This window comes from Myxine glutinosa, chromosome 7 (genome assembly GCF_964187855.1).
Source record: "Myxine glutinosa chromosome 7, kmMyxGlut1.1, whole genome shotgun sequence".
Classification (NCBI taxonomy): Eukaryota; Metazoa; Chordata; class Myxini; order Myxiniformes; family Myxinidae; genus Myxine; species Myxine glutinosa.
In genome coordinates this window covers 54,852,069-54,871,286 of record NC_136267.1, presented here as the reverse complement: position 1 = coordinate 54,871,286, position 19,218 = coordinate 54,852,069, and the positions used below count along the sequence as shown (strand labels likewise).

General features: G+C 40.9%; 1 protein-coding gene across 3 annotated transcripts in view; it reads left to right on the top strand.

Moving 5' to 3' along the window:
* LOC137431250 (hydroxylysine kinase-like) overlaps nucleotides 1–19,218 on the top strand; it is a 35,808-nt gene that overhangs the window by 4,626 nt on the left and 11,964 nt on the right. For all 3 annotated transcript variants that reach the window (XM_078781749.1, XM_068122355.2, XM_078781748.1), the window contains exons 2-4: nucleotides 1,296–1,606; nucleotides 7,944–8,083; nucleotides 18,902–19,082. In XM_078781749.1, the coding sequence (XP_078637875.1) occupies nucleotides 1,303–1,606; nucleotides 7,944–8,083; nucleotides 18,902–19,082 (625 nt within the window). In that variant the 5' untranslated portion in view covers nucleotides 1,296–1,302. The remainder of the gene's footprint in view (nucleotides 1–1,295; nucleotides 1,607–7,943; nucleotides 8,084–18,901; nucleotides 19,083–19,218) is intronic.

Genomic DNA, 19,218 nt, shown 5'->3' with positions numbered 1-19,218 from the left:
AATCAAATAATTTAATGAAAATAAGGCACAGAATGAAATAAATGGTGAGGTAAACTCATTGAAATTCCTACTGAGGTAAACTAAATTCTATGTTTTGAGACGTCTTCACTCAGTTACAAAAACACACAGGGGGAAAGATAAAATAAAACAAAATCTCCTTCTTGCCGGCCGCCACTTATCTTCCCCAATGGGTCCTTCTGCGAGTTTGGCAGCTGGGGACGAGGCTCAGAGTTCGACGTCCCTCCGGCGGGAACCTGGCACAAGATGGTGGCAGAGCCGTGCTCGACGGCGCCACAAACGTGAGGTGAGAAGTCAAGACATTCTCTTTTCGGTTCCTCCACCGCTTAGGGATGTTCAGCGTAGTCGCCGGCCCCCAAAGAAAAGAGCTGCAATCGACACTCTCTCTGATCGCTTTCCTCCACAGCGCACAAATTCCACGACACCAACAGAACAAAATGGCAAGCGTCTTGTTCAAGCAAAAATATGTCCGCGCACTCATCTTCTTCACTCCTGAGAGCCAATCGTGACGCTCCTTCAAAATCGCCTCATGCTCTGCCTACGTCCACGGTCCAATCACGTCCCTCGGGGCGTGGCCTGACAGCTTTCTCCAACCCTCCCCCGCCCCCCCCCCCCCCACTGATTCTCCACCTCCCGTGGGCGGGCCTTTCTCTTCTTAGGTCCATGGGGCCGGAGCTTAGTCAGACCGGCTGCTGCTTGGCTTTCTGCCGGCATGGTAATTGGAATTTAAAGGTTGTGACAAACGTAAGGGAAAAATTACAGAGGGTGAGCATGCACTGGGGAAAATTAGCCTTAGACCCTAGCGATAATTAGCATGATACCACCCCTCGCATGGTGAACATTTCAACAACCTTAAGCTACAGTCTCCCTACTTATTACATCGAAATTTCTCCTATGCGTCACACAGTCCATGTTATTAATTATACAGTGCTACCTTTCCTACGGTGTCCTTTCACCTACCCCCATAAACATAACAATATTTAGGAACTTAATTTTGGTGTCTGTACCTACGTATGTTTTCAGGGCGAAGGTATCAAAATATGACAAAATTTTCAAATTATCTTGTGTCAGCCATTTTGTTTTCCAATATGGCCACCATTCTACATTAACATTTATAGTATTCTTAATATCTCGGCTCGAAATAATGATATAGACTTAATTTTCGTGTCTCTAGTGTTGTGATAGTGTTTTGTGTACACATTCTTTATATACTCGTACATGCTCTTTTTTTCAACCGAGTACATCTATGAAGTATGTTTTATCAATGTGCATTTCAGGATCAGAATGAATCAGCCACACTTGACCCAGGAGGAGGCCAGAGATGTTCTGGAGAAGTACGGTATAAACGACATCATTGCTTTAAAACCCCTTCCCAGCTATGAAGATCAAAACTTTCATGTGACAGCCAAAGATGCTGACGACGTACAACACGATTACGTCCTGAAGATCATGAACAATGTAAAGAGCCAGAATCCAGATATATGTTCTGTGCAGTCTCATGCAATGACCTTCCTGCGAGAATGTGGATTTCCCACTCCGATGACGTTCCATACAATTGGAGGGGAAATGCTTAGCTTCTTCTCAATCGGTAAGCAGGAGGTTGTCTTGAAGGACACAGAGCATGTATTATCGATTTTTTAGTTTATGGAAAAAATAAGTATTTGAGTATCATCTAACAGGTTCTGCTACTTCATCTAAATACAGTATTGTCGCGTCCGTGGCCAATAAACACCGGCCTCAGATGGATAGCCGATCGGTTAACACCGAGGCAGCAGTCTTAGACTTGGTGGAATCTTTTAGGCGCGCGCTGGACGGGAAGGGGCTGAGTTCTTACCTTTATGGATGACCGCCATGGGGTTTATTCCTCGAACCCACAAACACAAATACGAGACAAGGAAAATTCACAATACAAGAAAAGAAATGCAACAATAAAGGATTTAATGAAAATAAAGCACGGAAATAAAATGGATGGTGAGGTAAATCTATAATCCTAACTTGAGGCGTCTCCACTCAGACACACAAAGCAGGCAAGGGAATGATTAAAGAAAATAAAAAGAACCCCCACCCCCTTTTATTTGGCACTCAGCTCTGGTCTTGATGAGCACTTCGGTGGGGTCGGTCGCCGAGAGGACAGCGTGTCGAAGCGCCCGAACAATGGCGCCAGTCAATCGTGCCAGCATACCGAGCTGTGCAGCAGGCAGCCAAACGTCCACCCGCTCGATTCCGGCCCAGCCAGCACCATCGGTGCTTAGCTAACTCAAAGAGCACTGAGTCAATACAACACCCCTGGCTCCAACGCTGCAAGGTTTTCTTGGCTCTGAACAGTTCTCCTCAAGCTCCCACAAGAAAATGCGACCGCCCGCCACGAAGCCAGCACCAGAGAGAGCGAGAGGGAGGGAGGCATCCTCATTTTTCCCTCGCTGACGTCACTCCCCAACCAATTCCCATGCCTATTACATCATTCCATATGCTTTCAACCAATGACCAACTTCGGGGCGTGGCCTATCGGTCACGATCCCTTGGAGGTGGAGTCTAGCATTCGTTCGGCGGCTTTCTGTCGGCAATGTCGGTTTCATGGCTGTTGTTGTTATTGTTGTTGTTGGCAAATAAGGGCTTTTATGGCCAGCCTTTTTACTTATAAAAACAGAAGGGGAAATCACAGGAGGCAATTACATACTGGGGGTTATTCTTAAGACCTATCTAACTTAACACAAAAACCACCCTTCATGTGGTGACATGCAAACACTCTTAACCTAACAGATTCCCTACTTATTACATCGAGGGTTTTTCTTCTTCGCGTCCAGGGTCCATGCTAAAACCTATACGATCTTAACTCCACTATGGCATTTCTTCCCTACCCCCAAAAACGTAACAGTATTATATACACTACCATCAAAGGTACCCGGCGATGCCAGGCAAGGCAACCAAAATCAAGCTGTCTACACTTTGAGAACAATCAGATAAATCACTGATAAAGTAACTTCCTTATAATCACAAACCAAATTGGTGAATCGTCTCTGTAATCAACAAATGTGAACGTCTTAGCATAGTCATTTTAACCAGGCATAAAAAGCGTTATACACATCTAATCACCAGCTCAAGTACAGGGCCCATGCAGGTCCTTGTACGCAATAAAGCAGTTCATCCGACGAGGGGAAATTCACCGGTGTTTCACTTCACTGGTGGGAGCTGCGAGATGCGAGATGCGAGATGCTTGTGCCCAGTCGAGAGTCCCTTGCCAGAATTGCACCAAAACTTGTGCTGCACAAATTCCTTCAGACCCAATTCCTTTTACACTTAGAATATGACAGACTCCAAAGTAAGTAGACAGTGGAGAGGACGGCAGACAATCACAGCACGGAAAGTGTTTCACTGCGACAGCAGCTGCTGTGACTGCGGGGATTTTGCAGGTCACGATGAATGAAGACAGATGAAAGGTGAAATATACGTTGATTTACAGAAGATTATTCACAAAAGACAACAAGAACCAGGATGGTTGGTTCTCTATTAACAAGATTTAGTACAGAAATGAATGTTCTGTTGGGAATTGAATTCAGGCTAGAGTAATTTTTTTTTATGTTGAAGGCTCCAGTATAGTCCTCATCGAGGCCAGACCTTACATATAATAAATGCATAAAGAGAAATAAAAGAAAAAGATTGTCAAGGTGAGGAGTGGAAAATGAGTAAGAAAGTGTATGATGAAAAGTACATGATGAAAGGTGTATGATGAAAGGTGTATGATGAAAGGTGTATGATGAAAGGTGTATGATGAAAGGTGTATGATGAAAGGTGTATGATGAAAGGTGTATGATGAAAGGTGTATGATGAAAGGTGTATGATGAAAGGTGTATAATGAAAGGTGTATGATGAAAGGTGTATGATGAAAGGTGTATGATGAAAGGTGTATGATGAAAGGTGTATGATGAAAGGTGTATGATGAAAGGTGTATAATGAAAGGTGTATGAAGAAAGGTGTATGATGAAAGGTGTATGATGAAAGGTGTATGATGAAAGGTGTATGATGAAAGGTGTATGATGAAAGGTGTATGATGAAAAGTACATGATGAAAGGTGTATGATGAAAGGTGTATGATGAAAGGTGTATGATGAAAGGTGTATGATGAAAGGTGTATGATGAAAAGTACATGATGAAAGGTGTATGATGAAAGGTGTATGATGAAAAGTACATGATGAAAAGTACATGATGAAAGGTGTATGATGAAAGGTGTATGATGAAAAGTACATGATGAAAAGTACATGATGAAAGGTGTATGATGAAAGGTGTATGATGAAAGGTGTATGATGAAAGGTGTATAATGAAAAGTACATGATGAAAGGTGTATGATGAAAGGTGTATGATTAAAGGTGTATGATGAAAGGTGTATAATGAAAGGTGTATGAAGAAAGGTGTATGATGAAAGGTGTATGATGAAAGGTGTATGATGAAAGGTGTATGATGAAAGGTGTATAATGAAAGGTGTATAATGAAAGGTGTATGAAGAAAGGTGTATGATGAAAGGTGTATGATGAAAGGTGTATGATGAAAGGTGTATGATGAAAGGTGTATGATGAAAGGTGTATGATGAAAGCTGTATGATGAAAGGTGTATGATGAAAGGTGTATGATGAAAAGTACATGATGAAAGGTGTATGATGAAAGGTGTATGATGAAAAGTACATGATGAAAAGTACATGATGAAAGGTGTATGATGAAAGGTGTATGATGAAAGGTGTATGATGAAAGGTGTATGATGAAAAGTACATGATGAAAAGTACATGATGAAAGGTGTATGATGAAAGGTGTATGATGAAAGGTGTATGATGAAAGGTGTATAATGAAAAGTACATGATGAAAGGTGTATGATGAAAGGTGTATGATTAAAGGTGTATGATGAAAAGTACATGATGAAAGGTGTATGATGAAAGGTGCATGATGAAAGGTGTATGATGAAAAGTACATGATGAAAAGTGTATGATGAAAAGTGTATGATGAAAAGTACATGATGAAAAGTACATGGTGTATGATGAAAGGTGTATGATGAAAGGTGTATGATGAAAGGTGTATGATATTTGTTTGCTTGAAAGAGAGATTAAAGCTAGGCCGGTAAATATAGTTTGAGTTAGACAAGAAAGTAAAACCAGCAATCCTGACATGGAGAGTGTAAGATGGTTCTGACCACCACTTTAACGTTCCTAAGTCCGAACGGTAGTACCACCCTGAGCGGTTGCTGTGTACAACCTACTACCTAAAAAACCGGTCCAACCGAATGGGTGTTTTTTTATTAGGAGAAACCATATTCTTACTGGATGGCCGTTGGCTCACGAAGGGAGCTCATCCACCTTTTAACAGGTATTGTTTTTAGTCCTGCAGGGTGCCGCAGTCACCCTCCCCAATAGCAAGCAGGTGAGGGTAGTCGGTTTAGTCGCCGACTACCCGACCATGCAGCAGGTAGCACTGAGTTACATGTTACCAGTGGCAGTCAAGAGACCGACCTGACTAAAAAAAAGTATGCATAACTTTCGGCCTTCCTGCCGGCTCTGGTAGTGATTATCGCATTGGTAACGATGCACGGCATCGTCTTCCCAATTGCAGACGTCCATTAAATAAATAAGGAAGCCTGCCATGTTTACACGAGGCAGTGCCGCAAGGTTCAAAGTCGACTCACTGCAAGCAGGGATGATTGGAGGTTTGGGTAGAACGCGCCTGTCTATGATGCTTCGGGCCTTGCACTGGCCCACATGGCTGGGAGTTTTTGCAATAGGCGCAGCTGCAAGATCTCAGCCCTTTCGGCAGGCTGAGAAAGTTATCCAATGGCACACTGCTTTATCTCAGGTACTTTTCCAAGTATTTTCAGCTTCTTTTAAAAGGTTTTTTGAGTCATTTTGGGTAACAATCCATATCTCGCACACACAATATACGTTAACATGACCCGATCAACATTGCTGCTCAGGGGATCTTAGCATGCATGTCGAGCATTCTGGAGGCAGATTAGGTCATTTTGAAGATCCCGTATTGCAGCTATCTGGGGTTCCTGATGTGAGAACAGCAATGTGCCACAACTTAATCCTTGAAACATGCGACTCTTAGGAGAATTCCATTTCACCTCCTGAAACCAGCAAATGGAAATTACATACAACCAGCAGGAAAGAATACACGATCTCTTCGATCTTCTTGTGCTGGCATTTAAAAACTAGACCGATGGTCTATTTCTGTTTGTTTCTGTCTCTTTGTTTCATCGTTTGTTTGTGAACAAAATATCTCAAAAGGTTGTGGACGGATTCGGACAAAATTTGGCAGAGAGCTAGCGTATGTGACAAGGACGAAATGATGATATTTTGGTGAAGATCCGGATCCGGCTACGAGAATTTATTAAGTGATTCTTCACCATTGCGAGATAGGGCCAAAAACTATACATTGCGGGATATCTCAAAAAGTTATGGACGGATTTGGACGAAACTTGGTGGACAGGTTGTGTGTGTGACAAGGAAGAATCGATTCGATTTTGGTGAAGATCTGAATATGGATTCGGATACTAGAATTATTTAATTTTTAAGCGATTCTTCATCCATTGAGTGAATGAATGATTGAATGAATAGGGCTAAAACCAACATATAACAGGATATCTCAAAAAGTTATGGACGGATTTGGACGAAACGTTGTGGACAGGTTGTGTGTGGTACAAGGAAGAATCGATTCAATGTTGGTGAAATTCCGGATCCGGATAGTAGAATTTTTTAAGCGATTCTTCACAATTGGGAGATGGGGCCAAAAACGATATAAAGCATATCTCAAAAAGTTGTGGACGGATGATTTTGATTAAATGTGATTCTGTATTGTGATTTTCTGGTCTAATCTGGGATACAAAACGTAGATTGTTCACCTGGCGGAGGTATGCTCTCTTCTTAGGGGCCGTTCTAGTTTGATACTTCAGTTGAAGCGGATAGTATGACCTGGGTGGGGATACCAGTTACCAAAAATATAAGTATTAAATGTTTTTGACTTCAGGCATGGACAGCTGGTTCGTGAATGAGTTGGGTAAAAAAAACGTTGAATGGCAAACGATAAACCAATAGATTCCACATTTCTGTGCCACCCCCAGTCAAACGTCAGGCATTGACAGCACATTCTCTATATTTTCATTCCAAACAGCATCATTCATGATTCCAATAACAAATTAATAGTTTGGTATTAATGTGTTAAATCACGATTGTATGTTCCATCATACACTTTTCATAAATGTTAAATCAAGATATCAAACCACTGAACCGTCATCAGCTGTTCACTTCCGGATTCGGGAGCAGGGTCCGTGTCGATCACATTTCAAAATCATAATTGTATTGAGGAATTTATGAAACCACCTACCTATCATACGACACCAGCTGGGACCCCTAAGCGTTCCACAGAAGGTTATTATATTTCCTTTAAGTATAATATGCAACTGTAATGGTTACAAAACAAACCCCCCTGTCATGTGACCAGATCCTCAGCTCTGATTGGTGGACGTTTGTGAGGACATACAGACAGACAAACGCTGTCTCGATGGCATTGCCCTACGGGCTACGCCTTAAAGAACAGAATTGTAACTTCCACTGTGGAAACCATTTGAAGTTTCATTTTGTAATGTGACTAAAGGGTCGTTCTAACAATTGATTTGAAGCTATTAATGTTTTTGTTCATTTCCCCTTGCTTTCATTACGTCACAATATCACTAAAATAATACAGTGTACCGATAATACTTTAAGGTGCATGCTATTTATGTTTATAGAGCACAATAAAACAAAAAACAAATTGCATGAACATTATTATGTAGCTGGGTGAGTAAAAATGTGAAACGCTAGTTAGGAAAGCGCAAGTGCATGCGGAGCCATGATTTGGAGCAAAATGTTTATTTCACTACTCATACTGGATTAACATTGTGTTTTCCTAGAAAGCGAGAATGGGCCTAAAAGGTACATCGTTCGGCTTCTGGAATACATGCCTGGAGTACCCTTAGCAAGGGTTGCTGTTGAATTGGACATGTTCTACAAGCTGGGAAGTCTGATAGCATTCATGAACCTCACCTTGCAGGTACCATTCTGAATTACTGCAGCTACAAATACATTTTCACATCGAGAGTGCAATGAGTCGTGCAATAACTCTTGCTTTAAGGATTTCCAAGGTATGAATGCTTTTCTCCAAGTACATTAGGGCATAAATCTTCTCCTTCTCCTTCTCCTCCTTTTCTCTTTCTCTTTCTCTTTCTCTCTCTCTCTCTCTCTCTCTCTCTCTCTCTCTCTCTCTCTCTCTCTCTCTCTCTGTCTCTCTCTCTCTCTCTCTCTCTCTCTCTCTCTCTCTCTCAATAAATTCCGTTAACCTTTTGTTGGTTTAATGTCCAAAAGCTATACCCCCACCATAAGAAAAACCGAACATGTATAAATGGCAATATAATTGTTGAGGGACTGTTCTCATATTCATTCCAAATGCCTTTTTGGTACGAGGGATGTGCAGAACACCTGATTGCAAGCTTCCACATAACGTAATTGCCTCATGCAATAATTCTTCCTGAGCCAAAATGGCGACCAGACCAGGATTGTAGCCAAGTAACTGCTTTGGCTGCACCAACGATCTCCATAGTACGTATGTGACGTACTATAGTAGTCAATGTAAATTACATGCACCTGCTTCGGTCATTTTCAATAATCCGGCTTTGAGCCCCCCTAAGCTTGTGATAATTGCGTAATCTAGGGAAAGCACTATCAATTATGAAGAGGACATTCACCCCTTCATCCGCGTTTTAATAAATATCTGCACGATTTTTTTTTTTTTGTATAAAGAATCGAGGCTCGTGAAAGAGCTACCAATTATGACACAAACAAATCAAACAGACAAACAAAATATATATAAAAAGAGGGAGCGGTGGGGAAGCACACAAACACAACATTTGAGAGCAGGGACATCGGGAGATGTGTGGGAGGGAGAGGGCTTGGGGGAGGAGGCGTGGGAGGGGGGAGGAGGCGTGGGAAGGGGGGGGGGTGGGAGAAGTATAAAACACAAGGAAGTTGTAACAAACAATAAAAACACAAACGATAGCAGGAAGTTGAAAAAAATTCGTTTAAAGTTTGGTGTTGTCAAAGTCAACATCAATTTACACAAAGGTGACTAAGTTGTTTTAAAACTTATAGAAATTGAAATTTATATATTTTTCTCCATCTCTGTCGAATCTGGTGATAATTGATTGATTTGCATATTTTTTATATGATCCACAAAATGGAAAGTTGCAGCCAGTAATGAAAAAAGGAGACCGATAGTCTAACAACGGTGTAGTCGGGTTTGATGATACTTTAGTTGAATAGGATAGTATAACCTGGGTGTGGATACCCATTAGCAGTTACCAAATCATGTAAGTATGAATATTTTTTGACTTCAGGCATAGACAGCCCGTTCGAGAATGACTTGGGTAAAAAAAAACAGCGAATGGCAAACGATAAACCAATAAATTCCACATTCCTGTGCCACCTTTAGTCGAATGTCAGGCATTGACAGCACATTTGTGAAGACTTAGACAAAAACGTACCCAGTCTGAATGTTACTACATCCAGTCAATGGCAAAACTGCAAATGGAGAATCCGCAAATGTCACAGATGGAAAACCTTACGTCATTTCCTAATTCTGTTTTAAACTCAATATCTCTATATTTTCATTCCAAACAGCATCCATCATTCATCATTCCAATCACTAATTAATACTATATTGTTCATATATCAAAATACAATGTTAAATCATGATTGTATTGAGATTTATCAAACCAGTGGACCGTTGTCAACTGTTCACTTCCGGATTCGGGAGCAAGGTCCGTGTCGATCGCATTTCAAAATCATAATTGTATTGAGGAATTTCTGAAACCTCCTACCAACATTACAACACCCGCTGGGACCCCAAAACGTTCCACAGAGGGTGGAATATTTCCTTTCACGAAAATATGCAACTGTAATGGTTATTAAACGTGTCCCCCTGTCATGTGACCAGATCCTCAGCTCTGATTGGTGTACGTTTGTGGGGACAAACGAACAGACAAACGCTGTTCTCGATGGCATTGCCCTACGGGCTACGCCGTAAAAATCACATCTGGTAATAGCGCATCTGATTAATTTAAAATTGCACCCCATATTACGTGTTACAATCTGCCTTCTAAAAACACCATAATAATCACTTTTTCTGAAGTATGGCATTAGAATGTAAGTTTAAAAAGTTTTAATTGTTATTCATTGGTATTTTATTAAAGTGATGCATTTATTATGTGGATGGAGGATTTTATTTGCATGTTTTATCCACTCGACCATTGCAAGCTCTTACATAAATCATATAATAATTAAACATGATTTAATTCGTCTAGATGGGCTTTCTTCCTTCAGTACAAAATATGTGAACTAAGTTTTGCATAGGAGATGCTTTTATGAGTTCATAAGGTTGATTTATTAAAGTAATTAATATCACAAATTAAAGTAATTAGTAACACTAATTAATATGTTAATTGCATGATTATGAAGTATAAATTAAGTCATTAAAAAGTATATCCCATGGGCTTTGTTCACTAAAAGTTTTATTTATTTATTAATTAAATAAATAAGTAAAATTAATTTTAATATTAAATAACTAAAATAAAATAAATTATTAAAATAAAAATTATAATTTTTATTTTAAAGAAAAATAAAATAAATAAAAATAAAATAAATTGAATTAATTAATTCATGTTAATTAATTAAAGTTAATTAATTAAAGCTCATAATTAAAATTAATTTAATTAATTAAAGTTGTTAGGGTTAGGGTTAGATATTATTAAAATATTATATTAAATATGTCAAGTATGGAGGAAGTTATTACACTGAAAGACTAAACACCTGAATTTGGGTCACAAGCCTTCCCATTTAACTCCATGTTACACAAAGGCCTAAACCCTAAAATCAGCTGTTTTCCCTTTAAAAAAAAAAATATTGATAATTTCCTTAATACTAACTAACTCTACAACAATGATTTATATATAATTTTAATGTATTTTTGAAGCCCTTTTCAATGATAACTATTGCAGTTATATTGATCTCTATTGAAAAATTAGGTCACATACCGTACCTATCCATAGGCCATCCATGGTACATGATATGCAGGGGTGATGCAATAACGTTCTGAACGTGCAACTGATGCACCTTTAAGTCTTCAGAGGTGACATGAGGTATTCGGAGCAAATTTGAAACAGTCTTTCCGAAAGGCCAACATGTGGGGAGAAATGAAAGGTTTTTGAGCTGAGATGAGGAATTGTTTGCGTCCATCTGTGTGTATGATTACCTTACATTACAAGCCTTTCGTTGTTTCTTGCACACCGCTGATTGTAGTAATCTGACCAACATACGGTAACGAAGGCAAGTTCAACAAGAAAGAGTAATCAGAGATTGCAGGTCCTCGCCAGGACGTGTTTTTGGTGGTTTTTAAGGCTTTTGTGTTAAAACAAATATGGCGACCGAACCACGTGACCGATGACGTCATTTTTTTCTCCACCAATTTATCCCTAGATGACGCTCAAAAAATTTCATCTTGACCGGATGAAGTTTTGTACTTGTCGAATTATGACGTCATAATGGAGGCACCTATGTCATCATCATTAACATGTTATTCCCCATGGAGAGTTCTTTACAATGAGCCATGTCTCAATTCTTTCTATGCAGCACTTTTGGAGATATAGAGGTGCAACGTTTTTCTGTTTTTCCAAGATGGCGCCCATTCCTCGTGACCTATGACGGCATAATTATCATTTAAAAAAATTCTACAGGAGGATGTGCACCTATGGTGAAAGTTTCCTGTCAACCGGACCAACGATTGCAGAGAAAATCATATTTATTCTGTGCTGACAAACAAACAAACAAACAAATGGACTCAAATGCAATATCCTCTTTTCTGGCGAGGGAAATAATGAATCGTCATTGAACAGGGAATGACATACGGATATCTTGTATTACTAGATCTCCAAGATGTAGTAGTCACACAACAGTTAATAATGGCGCCCAAACGTAAAACAATGGACAAAATTAGTTGTGCCAAAAAGCAGAGAAAGGTTATGATATTGTGCAAAAAAAATAAAAATGGAGTTGTTAGATACGTTGACAAGAGGTCAAAGAACGGCATCTGTGGGCCGCCATTACGGGATCAATTCTTACAGCAAGTGTTCCCGTCAGAACTCATTCCCAACATGCCAGCTCACCAGAAAAAGTCTCGTTCCAGTCCCGTGATTCCCATATTGAAAGGATGAAAAAAAACCAAAAAAAAAACCACCTTTAGAGGCCATTTTTCCCCGCAAAGCGGGGGTTGGCCTTTTTCGGGAGCCGTGGTTGTTGTTGTTTTTCGGTCCCCTTTTTGAAGCAATGTTTTACGGCCGGATGCCCTTCCTGACGCCAACCCTTTTTGCCACCTTTAACGACAAACAGGGAATTACCAGTGAGCTGGTACTCAATTAGCCGACCTCGGAAGGATGACAGGCTGAGTCAACTGGCGTTAATTGGCGTTAATTCGTTAATTGGCCCCTGGCGTTAATTCAGCGATCGACCAGGATTCGAACCCAGGATCCTAGGATCCTAAGCCGGCACCCTAGCCGCTAGCCCAACACCAGGGTTATTGAAAGGATGAAAAAAGGCACTTAATGTTTGGATCGAGGACCAAACACAGAAAAAGTGTCTGAGTGGACCAGTGATACGGGAGAAACCATTGCGGATTTACCCCCTTTGAGGTAAAGCGAACCAGTGATATGGGAGAAACCATTGCGAATTTACCCAACTTTGAGGTAAAGTGAACCAGTGATACGGGAGAAACCATTGTGGATTTACCCCCTTTGAGCTTGAATGGACCAGTGATGTGGGAGAAACCATTGTGGATTTAGCCCCTTTGAGCTTGAATGGACCAGTGATGTGGGAGAAACCATTACGAATTTACCCCCTTTGAGCTTGAATGGACCAGTGATGTGGGAGAAACCATTGCGAAGTTACCCACCTTTGAGGTTGAGTGAACCAGTGGTATGGGAGAAACCATTGCGGATTTACCAACGTTTCCACGAGGTACCCAGGGCTGAAGGCTCGAGTTCAACCATGGCCATTTCGGCAATTCAACCATGACGCTGAGCAAAACTACCCACCTCAGCTCAACAAACGAATCAAGGCGAAGGTATTTATGCCAGAGCAGGTTTTTAATGCCAAAGAGACTGGATTATTCTGGAAGAGAATGCCATGTCGTACCTTCCTGTCGAAGGAGGAAAGATCTGCTCTGGAGTTCAAGGTGGCTAACGATCGTTTTACCCTTTTTTATATGGCAATGCAGCAGGCGGCATTGTCATGCCAACGATGATCCAACAGCCATCATCATCATCCCAATCAAAGTCTTGTATTTTCTATTTATGGCAGAGTTCTTACGTAATATGTTTTGTTACGGCCTGAAGCACACCAGGCCAATCATTCAATCAAACCGGCTTTATTTATAGGTTATAACAATCAAAATCTATTCCTACACATAAAGAAAGAGCAAACAAAGAAGGAAGAAGAGAGGGAAAAAACAGATTAGGCCAGCACGAGAGGGAAGGAGTAGGCAGCCAGGGCTGGAGGGTGCTGCTCGTGTAAAGGACCGGGGTGACCTGAGGGAACCCCTCGGACTCCAGTCAGTCCCCAAGGGAGGACCTACAGTCCAGTGGTCCTGAAGATGTCAGAAGAGGAGAGACCCAGACGATGCGGATGTGAGCGGTACTGTATCCTCCCGTATCAACTTATGGCCAGGTTGGGGATCCGAACTGGAGGAGCTGCACGCGAGAGTTCTAATAAGCACTGCATTCAAGGCAGGCCCCACAATTGGCCCCAGGCAGGCCCAGGAGTAGGCCCCAATGCAGGCCCAGTGGTAGGCCCCAATGCAGGCCCAGCGGTAGGCCCCAATGCAGGCACAGCCATAGGCCCCAATGCAGGCACAGCCATAGGCCCCAATGCAGGCACAGCCGTAGGCCCCAATGTAGGCACAGCCGTAGGCCCCAATGCAGGCACAGCCGTAGGCCCCAATGCAGGCACAGCCATAGGCCCCAATGCAGGCACAGCCGGAGGCCCCATTGCAGGCACAGCCATAGGCCCCAATGCAGGCACAGCCGTAGGCCCCAATGCAGGCACAGCGGTAGGCCCCAATGCAGGCACAGCCGTAGGCCCCAATGCAGGCACAGCCGTAGGCCCCAATGCAGGCACAGCCATAGGCCCCAATGCAGACACAGCCGTAGGCCCCAATGCAGGCACAGCGGTAGGCCCCAATGCAGGCCCAGCGGTAGCAAGAGTTTAATCAAAGTCAACCTTCTAGTCAGGTTCACTATGTTTTTTCGTTCAAAATCATGGTAGATTAGCAAACCTATACATTTTTGGAAACGTTATCACATGGAAAATCTGAAAATCAATGTTTACATTTGCCAATTCCGACCAATTCGATTCGACCAATTCGACTAATTCGACCAATCGACCAATTCCATTCGACCAATTCGACCATTCGACCAATCGCTTCGATCGACCATTCGACCATTCGACCAATTCGATCGATTCGATTCGATTCGATTCATCGAATTCGATTCGATCGACCATTCGACCAATTCGATTTGCCAATCAATTTGACCGACCTTTGCTTGTGTGGAACGGACTGTGAAAACGATGCGGACTATATTGTCGGATACGACACACAGGACAGTGATGACGAACTCTAAATGGCATATTCTGTAATCGTGTATGTTTGATGCCATTGACTGCCTGTGTATATTTTGTCATTGACTGCCTGTGTAGATGTGAAGTTATACTGACTGCATGTGTATGTATGATTTTGCTGACTGCCTGTGTATGTTTGGTGATATGAATTATTGTGACACATTTTGATGTTATTAACTGCCTGTACAAAATGATAACATGTATTTGATTATGCAACTTATCGCGAATATAAAGACAGTATTTTGCAATTCAAAACCTTTGATTCGTGTCTTACCATTCCCCATAGCACTAATTTGATACTTTCATTGGATTCCTTGTCCCTGAAAATATAGGTTTAGTATATTTTAAAAAGTTTTTAGGGTAATTAGAGGCAGAAATAGAACAAAATATGTATTTTACAGTGGCCATTTTGAAAATCCAAAATGGCCGCCATACAGGTATCTCTCCAAATGTAAACATTGATTTTTAGTTTCCTTATGTTATAACCTTTCCAAAAATGTATAGGTTTGCTAATCTACCATGATTTTGAACGAAATATAATTTATTGACATAGTGAACCTGACTATTCAGGTAGAGAGGTGGCCGCAGGGGTTTATCAGGCACAACTTTCAGGTGGAGAGATTGCAGCTGGAAACTCTACAAACACACGAAAAGTCACTCTGCCATGAGTCACTCTGCCTCCTCCAAAATGGCCACTCTCTCTCTCTCTCTCTCTCTCACCTGAATCAACTTCCTGGTCCCTCCCCTGCCCCACAGCCAATCATAGGCTTTATACCCATGGGCCAAACCACTTGGTCTAACTCAGGAGGGGGGGGGGGGGATGAAGGGGGCAGGAGGTGGGGTGGGCGGGCGACAAATAAAATACAAAACAATTATGATGCAAAAATAAAGCACAGACAGAAATGTCGAAAAAAGACTGAGGTAAAACTAAATCCTATTTTGAGGGACCCTACACCTACTGACTCAAACACACACACAGGGGAAATTAAAATAAAATAAAATGTTCCCTTTTTGCCGGCACTTATCTGCAGCCCAAAATGGGTCCTTTTTAGAGAGTGTGGCAATGCAACACTCGACGCACAAAGTGACGACGGACGACGAAAGCCTGCGCTTCGAAGGCGTCCAGAGTCGTGGGGTGAGTAGTGAAGACTGGCCTTCTTTTAGCTTCCACCACTCTGTGGGGAAGCACAACGCGGCCTCCAGCTCCCCCGAAGAGCACCACAGCCAAGACCTCTTTCAAAATGCTGCCGACGCAACAAAAGCTCCTCGCTCCCCAAAAGCATGCACAAAAAAATCTCAGCACACAAAATGGCCAGCTTCCTGTCCAAGCAAGCAGAAAATGCACACTTCCTCCAAACTTGGAAAATGTCCAAGCAAGCAGAAAATGCACAAGTTTCCTCCCCCGCGAGAGCCAATCGCGTCCCTCAGGGCGTGGCCTGCTGACCTTCTTCTCTGCCCATTGATTCTCCGCCTCCTCTGGGCGGGTCTTTTGCCTTATTAGGTCCATGGGGGCAGGCTTAGTTCAGCCGACTCCTCCTTGGCTTTTGCCGGTGGTTGTTACCATGTTATTATCTTTTGCCGGTGGCTTGGCTTTTGCCGGCGATTGCAATCACGCTGTTCGTCTTTTAATAGCACATTAAATATGTTTCCCAATCTCGCTGTTCATCTTTTAATAGCACATTAAATATGTTTCCCAATCTCGCTGTTCATCTTTTAATAGCACATTAAATATGTTTCCCAATCTCGCTGTTCATCTTTAAATAGCACATTAAATATGTTTGCCAATCTTGCTGTTCATCTTTAAATAGCACATTAAATATGTTTGCCAATCTTGCTGTTCTTCTTTTAATGGTGCTTTAATTGTGTGCTTCCCAAAGGCGCTGTTCTTCTTTTAATAGTGCTTTAATTGTGTGTTTCCCAATCTCACTGTCATTTTTATTAGTGCTTTAATTCTGTATTTCCCAATCATGATGTTCATCTTTTAATAGTGCTTTGATTGTCTGTTTCCCAATCTCGCTGTTCATCTTTTAATAGTGCTTTAATTGTGTGTTTCCCAATCACGCTGTTCATCTTTTAGTAGTGCTTTAATTGTGTGTTTCCCAATCACGCTGTTCATCTTTTAATAGTGCTTTAATTGTGTGTTTCCCAATCTCACTATTCATCTTTTAATAGTGCTTTGATTGTGTGTTTCCCAATCTCGCTGTTCATCTTTTAATAGTTCTTTAATTGTGTGTTTCCCAATCACACTGTTCATCTTTTAATAGTGCTTTGATTGTGTATTTCCCAATCTCGCTGTTCATCTTTTAATTGTGCTTTAATTGTGTGCTTCCCAATCTCGCTGTTCATCTTTTAATAGTGCTTTGATTGTGTGTTTCCCAATCTCGCTGTTCATCTTTTAATAGTGCTTTAATTGTGTGTTTCCCAATCTCACTGTTCATCTTTAAATAGTGCTTTAATTGTGTGCTTCCCAATCACGCTGTTCATCTTTAAATAGTGCTTTAATTGTGTGTTTCCCAATCTTACTGTTCATCTTTTAATAGTGCTTTAATTGTGTTTTCCCCAATCACGATGTTCATCTTTTAATAGTGCTTTAATTGTGTGTTTCCCAATCTCACTGTTCATCTTTTAATAGTGCTTTGATTGTGTGTTTCCCAATCTCGCTGTTCATCTTTTAATAGTTCTTTAATTGTGTGTTTCCCAATCACACTGTTCATCTTTTAATAGTGCTTTGATTGTGTGTTTCCCAATCTCGCTGTTCATCTTTTAATTGTGCTTTAATTGTGTGCTTCCCAATCTCGCTGTTCATCTTTTAATAGTGCTTTGATTGTGTGTTTCCCAATCTCGTTGTTCATCTTTTAATTGTGCTTTAATTGTGTATTTCCCAATCATGATGTTCATCTTTTAATTGTGCTTTAATTGTGTGTTTCCCAATGTCGCTGTTCATCTTTTAATAGTGCTTTGATTGTGTGTTTCCCAATCTTGCTGTTCATCTTTTAATTGTGCTTTAATTGTGTGCTTCCCAATCTCGCTGTTCATCTTTTAATTGTGCTTTAATTGTGTGTTTCCCAATCTCGCTGTTCATCTTTTAATAGTGCTTTGATTGTGTGTTTCCCAATCTCGCTGTTCATCTTTTAATAGTTCTTTAATTGTGTGTTTCCCAATCACGCTGTTCATCTTTTAATAGTGCTTTGATTGTGTGTTTCCCAATCACGATGTTCATCTTTTAATAGTGCTTTAATTGTGTGTTTCCCAATCTCGCTGTTCATCTTTTAATAGTGCTTTGATTGTGTGTTTTCCAATCTCGCTGTTCATCTTTTAATAGTTCTTTAATTGTGTGCTTCCCAATCACGCTGTTCATCTTTTAATAGTGCTTTGATTGTGTATTTCCCAATCTCGCTGTTCATCTTTTAATTGTGCTTTAATTGTGTGCTTCCCAATCACGCTGTTCATCTTTTAATAGTGCTTTAATTGTGTGTTTCCCAATCACGCTGTTCATCTTTTAATAGTGCTCTAATTCTGTATTTCCCAATCACGCTGTTAATCTTTTAATAGTGTTTTAATTGTGTGTTTCCCAATCACGCTGTTCATCTTTTAATAGTGCTTTAATTGTGTGTTTCCCAATCTCACTGTTCATCTTTCATCAGTGCTTTAATTGTTTATTTCCCAATCACGATGTTCACTTTTAATAGTGCTTTAATTGTGTGTTTCCCAATCTCACTGTTCATCTTTCATCAGTGCTTTAATTGTTTATTTCCCAATCATGATGTTCACTTTTAATAGTGCATTAATTGTGTATTTCCCAATCATGCTGTTCATCTTTTAATGGTGCTTTAAATGTGTGTTTCCCATTTGGAATGTTACCGGATTTTGTCTCAGATTGTGACCACAGTGCTGTCATTCTTGTTTAACCTTGATTTGTTTAAAAATTGAAAGTTTTTATTGTGACATTGACCTTTGGTGTGTGAAAATAATGTGCTGTCTTCCTCATAAAACAAACACACACACACACACACACACACACACACACACACACACACACACACACACACACACACGACTCATAACTTTAATTTAATAGATTGCAGATTGCTTTGAGATGTCACTGCACATTTAGATTCGCAGGTTAATTCCCTTTCCTTCTGGTGCACAGGACTTCAAGCCATCCTCTGAAAACTATTTTGATCCCAATTCCTTGTGGAACATGTCTAACCTACTCAAGCTAATACCACTCGTGAAGTCTCTAGATGGGAATTCAATACAGAAACTGGTGCATGATGTGCTACAGGTTTGTGCGTCCAGCATGCTGCCCCAGCTTCCATACTTCCGTTCAGGTATAAGCTTCCTGTAGTGTTAAGCCAATCCTATAATTACACAATTTGTCCTTGTGAATCCCAAGCTCGTATGAATATACAACATTCAAGCAAGTGCTTAACATTGATACTGAGTATAATTGCAAAATTCAAAGGA